Raw genomic sequence first — 11959 nt, 5'->3', positions numbered from 1 at the left:
GTGCAGGCACTGTACTTCCCATCTCCAGGACTCAAGTCCGGCCTGCCGGTTTCCCTGAACCCCTTCATAAATGTTACTTTGCTCACACTCCAACAGCACGTCAAGTATTAAAAACCATTTGTCTCCATTCACTCCTATCAAACACGCTCATGCATACCTGCTGGAAGTCCAAGCCCCTCGCACACAAAACCTCCTTTACCCCCTCTCTCCAACCTTTCCTAGGCCGACCCCTACCCCGCCTTCCTTCCACTACAGACTGATACACTCTTGAAGTCATTCTGTTTCGCTCCATTCTCTCTACATGTCCGAACCACCTCAACAACCCTTCCTCAGCCCTCTGGACAACAGTTTGGTAATCCCGCACCTCCTCCTAACTTCCAAACTACGAATTCTCTGCATTATATTCACACCACACATTGCCCTCAGACATGACATCTCCACTGCCTCCAGCCTTCTCCTCGCTGCAACATTCATCACCCATGCTTCACACCCATATAAGAGCGTTGGTAAAACTATACTCTCATACATTCCCCTCTTTGCCTCCAAGGACAAAGTTCTTTGTCTCCACAGACTCCTAAGTGCACCACTCACTCTTTTTCCCTCATCAATTCTATGATTCACCTCATCTTTCATAGACCCATCCGCTGACACGTCCACTCCCAAATATCTGAATACCTTCACCTCCTCCATACTCTCTCCCTCCAATCTGATATTCAATCTTTCATCACCTAATCTTTTTGTTATCCTCATAACCTTACTCTTTCCTGTATTCACCTTTAATTTTCTTCTTTTGCACACCCTACCAAATTCATCCACCAATCTCTGCAACTTCTCTTCAGAATCTCCCAAGAGCACAGTGTCATCAGCAAAGAGCAGCTGTGACAACTCCCACTTTGTGTGTGATTCTTTATCTTTTAACTCCACGCCTCTTGTCAAGACCCTCGCATTTACTTCTCTTACAACCCCATCTATAAATATATTAAACAACCACGGTGACATCACACATCATTGTCTAAGGCCTACTTTTACTGGGAAATAATTTCCCTCTTTCCTACATACTCTAACTAACTTGAGCCTCACTATCCTCGTAAAAACTCTTCACTGCTTTCAGTAACCTACCTCCTACACCATACACTTGCAACATCTGCCACATTGCCCCCCTATCCACCCTGTCATACGCCTTTTCCAAATCCATAAATGCCACAAAGACCTCTTTAGCCTTATCTAAATACTGTTCACTTATATGTTTCACTGTAAACACCTGGTCCACACACCCCCTACCTTTCCTAAAGCCTCCTTGTTCATCTGCTATCCTATTCTCCGTCTTACTCTTAATTCTTTCAATAATAACTCTACCATACACTTTACCAGGTATACTCAGCAGACTTATCCCCCTATAATTTTTGCACTCTCTTTTATCCCCTTTGCCTTTATACAAAGGAACTATGCATGCTCTCTGCCAATCCCTAGGTACCTTACCCTCTTCCATACATTTATTAAATAATTGCACCAACCACTCCAAAACTATATCCCCACCTGTTTTTAACATTTCTATCTTTATCCCATCAATCCCGGCTGCCTTACCCCCTTTCATTTTACCTACTGCCTCACGAACTTCCCCCACACTCACAACTGGCTCTTCCTCACTCCTACAAGATGTTATTCCTCCTTGCCCTATACACGAAATCACAGCTTCCCTATCTTCATCAACATTTAACAATTCCTCAAAATATTCCCTCCATCTTCCCAATACCTCTAACTCTCCATTTAATAACTCTCCTCTCCTATTTTTAACTGACAAATCCGTTTGTTCTCTAGGCTTTCTTAACTTGTTAATCTCACTCCAAAACTTTTTCTTATTTTCAACAAAATTTGTTGATAACATCTCACCCACTCTCTCATTTGCTCTCTTTTTACATTGCTTCGCCACTCTCTTAACCTCTCTCTTTTTCTCCATATACTCTTCCCTCCTTGCATCACTTCTACTTTGTAAAAACTTCTCATATGCTAACTTTTTCTCCCTTACTACTCTCTTTACATCATCATTCCACCAATCGCTCCTCTTCCCTCCCGCACCCACTTTCCTGTAAACACAAACTTCTGCTGAAAACTCTAACACTACATTTTTAAACCTACCCCATACCTCTTCGACCCCATTGCCTATGCTCTCATTAGCCCATCTATCCTCCAATAGCTGTTTATATCTTACCCTAACTGCCTCCTCTTTTAGTTTATAAACCTTCACCTCTCTCTTCCCTGATGCTTCTATTCTCCTTGTATCCCATTTACCTTTTACTCTCAGTGTAGCTACAACTAGAAAGTGATCTGATATATCTGTGGCCCCTCTATAAACATGTACATCCTGAAGTCTACTCAACAGTCTTTTATCTACCAATACATAATCCAACAAACTACTGTCATTTCGCCCTACATCATATCTTGTATACTTATTTATCCTCTTTTTCTTAAAATATGTATTACCTATAACTAAACCCCTTTCTATGCAAAGTTCAATCAAAGGGCTCCCATTATCATTTACACCTGGCACCCCAAACTTACCTACCACACCCTCTCTAAAAGTTTCTCCTACTTTAGCATTCAGGTCCCCTACCACAATTACTCTCTCACTTGGTTCAAAGGCTCCTATACATTCACTTAACATCTCCCAAAATCTCTCTCTCTCCTCTGCATTCCTCTCTTCTCCAGGTGCATACACGCTTATTATGACCCACTTCTCGCATCCAACCTTTACTTTAATCCACATAATTCTTGAATTTACACATTCATATTCTCTTTTCTCCTTCCATAACTGATCATTTAACATTACTGCTACCCCTTCCTTTGCTCTAACTCTCTCAGATACTCAGATTTAATCCCATTTATTTCCCCTCACTGAAACTCTCCTACCCCCTTCAGCTTTGTTTCGCTTAGGGCCAGGACATCCAACTTCTTTTCATTCATAACATCAGCAATCATCTGTTTCTTGTCATCCGCACTACATCCACGCACATTTAAGCATCCCAGTTTTATAAAGTTTTTCTTCTTCTCTTTTTTAGTAAGTGTCTACAGGAGAAGGGGTTACTAGCCCATTGCTCCCGGCATTTTAGTCGCCTCATACGACACGCATGGCTTACGGAGGAAAGATTCTTTTCCACTTCCCCATGGACAATAGAAGAAATAAAGAAGAACAAGAGCTATTTAGAAAAAGGAGAAAAACCTAGATGTATGTATATATATATGCATGTGCGTGTCTGTGAAGTGTGACCAAAGTGTAAGTAGGAGTAGCAAGATATCCCTGTTATCTAGCGTGTTTATGAGACAGAAAAAGAAACCAGCAATCCTACCATCATGCAAAACAGTTACAGGTTTCTGTTTCACAGTCATCTGGCAGGACGGTAGTACTTCCCTGGGTGGTTGCTGTCTACCAACCTACTACCTACAAAATGTATTTATAAATAAGAAATATTGTATACATACTCCACCCACCACCTTCACTGCTCCACCCACCACCTTCACTGCTCCACCCACCACCTTCACTGCTCCACCCACCACCTTCACTGCTCCACCCACCACCTTCACTGCTCCACCCACCACCATATCTACTCTACCCACCACTATCACTACTCCATTTACCACCATCACTACTCCACTCACCATTATCAGTACTCCACCCTCCACCATCACTACTCCACCTAACACCATCACTACTACACCCACCACCATCACTACTACACCCACCACTATCACTACTACACCCACCACTATCACTACTACACCCACCACTATCACTACTACACCCACCACCATCACTACTACACCCACCACCATCACTACTACACCCACCACCATCACTACTACACCCACCACCATCACTACTACACCCACCACCATCACTACTACACCCACCACCATCACTACTACACCCACCACCATCACTACTACACCCACCACCATCACTACTACACCCACCTTAATGTTTCTGGAAAACCTCTGAGTGTTGAAATGGAGGTTACCTCTTCCTTGGATTTATACGAGAACCAGACATTGCCTCACTACAATCTGGGATTAGTGTGAAAGTATTATTCTTCCAGTTATGTCTTGGAAGAGCATGTGGGATGGGATAAAGTACCTGACAATCCTCTGGGTTGGATTTGGCTTCAGATACACCGCCAGCTAGTGGTGGACTATCTGAAGCTCGCTCATAACTCGGAATTTGGCTCGCAACTCAAAGCAAAAGATCGACCGAGCAACGGCTCATAACTGGGAAAGCTTGTAAGTTTGGGCACTTGTAAGTAAAGGTACCACTGTATAGTGCTAGCTGCCCAGACAACTTTTGTTCCGAGTAGGGAAATTAGATCTAACAATAATGATCCCAAATGGATAAACAATAGATTAACCCTTAAACTGTCCAAGCAGATCTAGGTTCACATGCGTAGTGCTCCAAAAGTAGATCTATGTTTTTTTTTTACATATTTTCAAACATAAAAAAAAAAGTAGATCAGAGTTTTTTTTACTCTTTTTCAAATGGAAAAAAAGTAAAGATCTACTTTTTTTACATTCAAATGTTGAAAAAACGTAGATGTACGTTTGGACAGTTTAAGGGTTAAAACATCTCATTGGTCAAAAGAGAGGCACATATAGGCATATCAAAAGATGGAAAGGGCAGTTAAGAAATCAATATATTCGGTTAAAGAGAGAAGTAAAACAAAGGGTAAGAAAAGCAAAAAGGGATTATGAGGCTAAAATCTCAGGGAATTCGAAGACTAACCCAAAAGTGTTCTTTCAGGTATACAGAAGTAAGATTAGGTTAAGATAGGCCCACTTAAGAGTAACTCAGGTCAGATCAATGACAGTGATAAGGATATATGTAAACTTTTTAACACCTACTTCCTCTCTGTTTTTACTCAGGAAGATACTAATGAAATTCCAGAAATAATAAATTATGTAGAATAGGATGATAAACTATGCACAATTGGGTAACTAGTGACATGGTCCTCAGACAAATAGAGAAATTAAAACCTAACAGATCCCCAGGCTTTGATGAACTGTTTGCAAGGGTTTTAAAGGAATGTAAAGGGGCACTAAGCATACCTTTGGCTGATCTTTTCAATATATCACTACAAACTGGCATAGTGCCTGGCAAGTGGAAAATGGCAGATGTAATACCTATTTACAAGGCAGGTGACAGGGCCTTAGCTTCGAGCTATAGACCAATAAGCCTTACCTACATAGTGGGAAAATTTATGGAATCAATAATTGCCGAGGCAATTCGTAGCCGCCTTGAAAGGCATAAATTGATTAATAAATCTCGGCACTGTTTTACAAAGGGGCATTCCTGTCTTATGAATTTACTAACTCTTTTTCACTAAGGTATTTGAGGAGGTAGATCATGGTAATGAATATGATATTGTGTATATGGACTTCAGTAAGGCTTTCGATAGAGTTCCACACCAGAGGCTATTGAGGAAACTTGAGGCACATGGAATAGGAGAAATTTTTTCCTGGGTAGACGCATGGTTGACAAATAGGCAGCAGAGTGTTTGCATAAATGGGGGCACGTCACAAGCAATGTTCCACAGGAGTCATTGTTGGGCCGCTTGTTGTTCACAATTTGCGTAAACAACATTGATGAGGGAATAAATAGCGATACAGTGGACCCCCGGTTAACGATATTTTTTCACTCCAGAAGTATGTTCAGGTGCCAGTACTGACCGAATTTGTTCCCATAAGGAATATTGTGAAGTCGATTAGTCCATTTCAGACCCCCAAACATACACGTACAAACGCACTTACATAATTACACTTACATAATTGGTCGCATTCGGAGGTGATCGTTATGCGGGGGTCCACTGTATAAGCAAATTTGCTGATGACACCAGAATAAGCCGTCCAATTCATTCTAATGAGAACGTTAGAGCACTCCAGGATGACTTGAATAGACTGATGCAGTGGTTGGAGAAGTGGCAGATGCAGTTTAATAAAGACAAATGCAAAGTTCTAAATGTTGGACAGGAAAATAACCATGCCACATATAAATTAAATAATGTAGATCTTAATATTACTGATTGCAAAAAGGATTTAGGAGTTCTGGTTAACAGTAATCTGGAACCAAAACAACAGTGCATAAGTGTTTGCAATAAAGCCAACAGAATCCTTGGCTGCACATCAAGAAGTATAAATAATAGAAGTCCTCAGGTTGTTCTTCAACTCTATATATCTTTGGTTAGGCCTCATTAAGATTATGCTGCACAGTTTTGGTCACCGTATTACAGAATGGATATAAATGCATTGAAAAACATACATACAAAGGAGGATGACAAAGTTGATTCCATGTATCAGAAATCTTCCTTATGATGATAGACTGAGGGCCCTGAATCTGCACTCTAGAAAGGCGTAGAATTAGGGGGGATATGATTGAGGTGTATAAATGGAAAACAGGAATTAATAAAGATGTCAATAGCGTACTAAAAATATCTAGCATAGACAGGACATGCAACAATGGATTTAAGATGGAAAAATTCAGATTCAGGAAGGATATAGGAAAGCACTGGTTTGGTAATAGAATTGTGGATGAGTGGAACAAACTCCCAAGTACCATCATAGACGCTAAGACGTTGTGTAGTTTTAAAAATAGGTTGGATAAATACTTGAGTGGGTGTGGGTAGGTGAGAGTTGGACCTGACTAGCTTGTGCTACTAGGTCAGTTGCCATGCTCTTTCCTTAACCCATAAACGGTCCAAACGTATATATACGTTCACTACCGTACTGCCCCAACTTTTTTGAGAAAAAAAAACATTGTTGTTTTTTAATAGGAAAAAAGAGCATATGGTACCCAGGCATCCCCAATTATTTTAATATGGTGCACAGTGAGTGCTCACACCCATTCTCACATGTCTAGGCGACTCAGGCTTATCGTGGCAATGTTAAATGTAGGATACATAAAACGTATATATACGTTTGGGGCACTAGCGGTAAAAACGTATATATACGTTTGGACCGTTTACGGGTTAATGAATGTGACCTGACTTGACTACCTTAAGGCATTGGCTTAAGCCGGTGGGTGAATTGGACCTGCCTCGCATGGGCCAATGCAGTGTTCCTTCTTTCTTATGTTCTTATGAGTTTGAGCAAGGTAACATTTATGAAGGGATTCAGGGCATCTGGCAAGCTGGACTTGAGCCTTGGAGATGGGCAGTACAGTGTCTGCACTCTGAAGGAGGGGTGTTAATATCAGTTTTATAACTGTAGTGTAAGTGCACCTCAGGCAAGACAGTGATGGAGTGAATGATGAAAGTTTTTCTTTTTCGGACCACCCTGCCTTGGTGGGAGATGGCCGATGTATTAATTAAAAAAAAAAAAATAAAAAAAAATTGTTACTTGCCTTCAAGGCTATTTCAGGATGCTTAACATGTTGATGTGTCTGGAGAGGTTGGCTATGGATCTGTTCCTTATTCTTTTCACAATGTGACCTCTAGTTTATTAAATGTCTGCTAATCTGTGAAATATTACTGCTTGAACCATGAATTGTAATATTGTTTTTCTTATGTGCAACTTCAAGATTATTATTCTTATAAACCTCCACCTTGACTACCTCACATTAGTATTAATATTAAATAAGATTTTAATAGACTTAACCACTATTATCTTATCTAGAGTTAAGTAGTTATTATATACTAAGATTAATCTGCTCGAAATACCCCGGCATGATAGTGGCTCTCCTTGTACTTATTAAACCAAAATTGTAATTACACTTTGTAACCTTTACAAGGAAATAAAATCTTTATCTTTAATGTCACACTGAGGATTACTCATTGCACAAGCCCTTACCTATGCCAAATTGTCTCAGATTGACGAGATCATTGATTCTCTAACACCAAACACCCTATGCCATCTCCAGGATGCACACACTGCACTTCAGCATCTCGATAACCTCCAGTTATTTTGTAATAGGCATAGTTTCATTATTAACCCTTTGACTGACTGTTTTGGTTGTATATATACGTCTTATGCGCCACTGTTTCGGATGTATTAATACGCATAAATTCTAGCGGCTTCAAATCAAGCAGGAGAAAGCTGGTAGGCCCACGTGAGAGAATAGGTCTGTGTGGTCAGTGTGCACCACATAAAAAAAAATCCTGCAGCACGCAGTGCATAATGAGAAAAAAAAAAGGACCGTTTTTTTGGATTAAAACGCCAACTTTGAGGTGTATTTTCGTATAGTATTTATCGTTGTATTCTCGTTTTCATGGTCTCGCGTGATAAAATCGAAAACGTATTACAGAAATAGAGATGATTTTGATTAGTTTCATCATGAAAACGACTGTGAAATTGAGCTCCAAGTAGCGGAAATGTTTGATTTTTACCAATGTTCAGGAGTAAGCAAATCACACCACACATCCAATACACGTCAACTGGGGAGTCTTATATTCTTTCACTAGTGCACTGATATTATTTATACCATTTTTACAATAATGCAGTAGTCTGCATAACAGTAAATTTTGTATTTTTTGTATGAATAAAAAATCAAAATAGAAAGCAATAGTAATGTAAGAGGGGCCTAGAGACATGACTAATGAACAGAGGATATGTTATTTTAGTGCCAAGAATGTCTACATTGTATATTCTGGACCCTATTTTGAAATTGGCATCTTTTTTAATTTGCATGAAATTGGCCAAATTGCCAATTTCTGACCACTTTATTGGGTAGCTCAAATCGGTAAATGGGCAGTTTCTTGTACTCAACTTATAGAAAAATGGAGTTCTAAAGAAATAGCTACGAGTTTGGTAAACTGGAACAATGGAATTGCCCCAAAACAGGGCTCAAAGTCGGCGAAATCGTCGATGTGTATATGTCACCGAGACGACAAACTTCACGGAAGCATAATTCCGTGAGTTTTCGACCAAATTTTGTACTTTTGGTGCCATTACCACTGGGAAAAGATTCTATCATTTCATAAGAATTTTTTTTTCTCTCTCTCTCAAAAAATTTTGCGACATAGAATGACAGTTTCAGCAAGGGGCTTACGACAGTCAAAGGTTTAATCTTACTTTACCAGCACTTAGTTTGGAAGCCATGATAAATATCCAGAGACAAAATGGGGCAATGGAAAGAAGGAAGAACTAAGCATTGTGCATTGATCTAAAATTGCATGGTATGCATCTACATACACTGCCTCGCATAGGAGGGTCTCCTATATTACACTTGTCCTCCATTTTGAATTCATCAGCATGCAAAAATTGAAGATTTACCCTATTTCTTGTATGTTAAAATATAACCAGGAATGATTGATCATGGTTTAGGGTGTCCCAATAATTTAATGATTTGACTACCTAACTACTTAAAATCTAATTATGTATGTACCTAACTGAGAATGTATCTAAGTACCTAACATATTCAAATGTACTGCTCAAATATGACCTATATCAAAATAGAGTAATTAGTTATTAGTCTGCCCTTAGTGCCTAAGCACGATAGTGGCCATTTTTGTAATTAAAATCTTATAACGTGTAAACCACACTTTGTAAGCTTACAAGGCAATAAATATTTATATTTGTAATTGGACCTACTAAATACCCATAAAATAGACAGGGAAGTGTAAGGAAAGGCCTTATCTGTCCATAGGAAAAATCATCAGAAATCAAATGGTTTCTGTTGCTTTGAGCCTGATTTCAGACTACTTTCAGCTTTGGCACCAACCAAAATCATCTCCATTTCAGTATATATTCAATTCTATCAAATAATCCCAAGAAACAGCCAATAAAACCATAAAAAAATCTTAGAAAAAAACATCAAATTTGCTATTTTGAAACCAACATACACCACATAGGGCAGGTTTTTTTTTTTTTAAACAGTGCACACTGACTGCAGAGCCATCCTCTCATGTCTAGGCCAAAATTTTCTGATCATATGTTATCAGAGGGAGCTGAGTTACAAACTTAGATCTGTGAACCTGGTGTTTATTACATACCTCTATGGACTACTCAGTGACAGGGTTAATTTACCATTTTTATTATTTTCGGTGGTTGTAGTAATCACCTTCTTGTATCCCATTCCAATATTTTCCCCACTGTTTGCAAAGAAAACTTTCTAGTCTTTTCTGTACTAATTTTACTACAAAAATGGCCTTTTATTTTTGTTTCTGGTGGTAAGAAATATTTATCTTTTATTTTTTTGTGTGTATGTGTAGTTTTCTTACCCTTATATTGGCCAGTGGGGGTATTTTAAGTGCTTCAGTTTGTACAACTTGCATTTCATAGTCTGTGACTTGTCTTTACACGTTCATCTCTCATATTAGACAAATTAAAAATGTTAAATAGATTGATAGCTTGTTTGATCCTCCAGATAAGTTTCTTGAGAATTTCATAACAATTGATGTTAATGTAAATTATATTTGCAGGTAGTTAGTTGGTCTCCAGATGGCAGAGGAAGCAGAGACCTCCTTAACGAATCTAAGTGAAGCTTGTTGCACAAAGGACGATAGTGATACTGTGGTACAAAATGGAAATAACAAAAGAGAACACAATGATAGTAAAGAAGACTTAAGCATTCCTATTGAAAGATCAGAGATATCTGATGAGGAAGCAAGTAAAAAAGTGAAATCTGAAAATGACAGAAAAGATGGAGAAAGTTCCGTCGTCTTTGGTAGAAGGGCGAGAAGGTCAAGGAGTTACCGGACGAGGGTCATTGAATCAGACTCTGATGATGATGGCGACAACACACTATGCGAGAGGGGTGCAAGTAGTGTCAACGACAGGACAACCAATGACACTGGGGATACTCTCATAAGCAAGTCCATTACCACTATAACTACTGGCCCTGCCTCAGAAATGGACGAGACTAGTGCAGACACCAGCCGAGACACAGAGACAGATCACATGGAGCCAACTAGTCCTTCAGCTATGGAAACTGGAAGTGCAGCAAGTGGCAATACAGATAATGATGGCACTGGTAAGACGTGTAAATTGCAACACAATATATTATTTGAAGACAGTTCATTCAGAATATTTGGTTTATTCATACTGTGTCATTGTTGATTTGACATAAGTTCTTAGTAAAATCTTTAGTGTGCCTTTGTGTATCTTATTCATGTCACAAATTTGAAATCATATACAACTGGGATACATGAAAAAAGAAATGGATGCCTGAAAACTACAAAATCTAACGTAACTTTCAAGGCAGAAAAAACAAGATACAGTTCTAGCATTGACTGTTGCCTTCTCAAACTCAGGTTCCTTCTTTAATGTTTTTGATAAAAAAACAAAACGATTGTTACATCGAGGAATTTGGTTGATAATGTCTTCACCACTCTGTTCGCATTTCTACCACTTATCTATCAAGTGGTTGAAACCATCCCCACATTCAATGGTTACTTTTCTACTTTCACCCTTATTATTTCTCTTGCCATATTTTGGAGTCCTTCATTTTTCTTGTCATTCTTTTCTCCCATATGTTGTTAAACTGGGTTGTTTTCACTTGCTTCTGAGGTTTTTTTTATTGTCATTGTTTTGGATTTCTACCATTAAAATTTCCACTGTGGAGTGTGATAAGTGGGAGTGTTTAAAATATTTTTTAATTTTTGAAAAATTGATGTCTGTGGATTTTAAATATTAGTCTTAATGTGATTATTATTCATAGATGATTCACCAGTGTCAGAACGTCGTCGAGAAAGAATTCACAATCGTCAAACTATATTTGGTGGCCTACTGTCAGATACAGATTCCGATTCAGACGACACAAGACAGAGAAGAAGCACTCGGGATAGTTTGGAAGATGAATCACAGCGAAGGGATACTGAAGAAGCCATTGCCAAAGAAATTAAAAGAATTCAAGACCGACCTTATCCCAAACATAAGTGGAATTTTGTTGAGCAAATTATTCAAAGGTTAGATAGTTGGTTTTTACAGAGTTATTGGTATCTAGGCTGTTACTTTGTAAGGAAATTTGTGCTTGATTAAAGCA

At 38.9% G+C, this 11959-nt stretch overlaps 1 protein-coding gene across 12 annotated transcripts in view; it reads left to right on the top strand.

The window, feature by feature from the left end:
* LOC128698972 (DDB1- and CUL4-associated factor 8) overlaps positions 1–11959 on the top strand; it is a 145364-nt gene that overhangs the window by 23354 nt on the left and 110051 nt on the right. For all 12 annotated transcript variants that reach the window (XR_011393539.1, XR_008408528.2, XM_053791452.2 and 9 more), the window contains 2 exons: positions 10398–10948; positions 11636–11882. Coding sequence is in view for 10 of the 12 variants with exons in the window: in XM_053791452.2 (XP_053647427.1) it covers positions 10417–10948; positions 11636–11882 (779 nt within the window). In the remaining 2 variants the exon portion in view is untranslated. The remainder of the gene's footprint in view (positions 1–10397; positions 10949–11635; positions 11883–11959) is intronic.

The sequence above is a fragment of the Cherax quadricarinatus genome, chromosome 55, assembly GCF_038502225.1.
Source record: "Cherax quadricarinatus isolate ZL_2023a chromosome 55, ASM3850222v1, whole genome shotgun sequence".
Classification (NCBI taxonomy): Eukaryota; Metazoa; Arthropoda; class Malacostraca; order Decapoda; family Parastacidae; genus Cherax; species Cherax quadricarinatus.
Note: the sequence above shows the minus strand (reverse complement) of the source record. Positions and strands in the feature narration are given on the sequence as shown.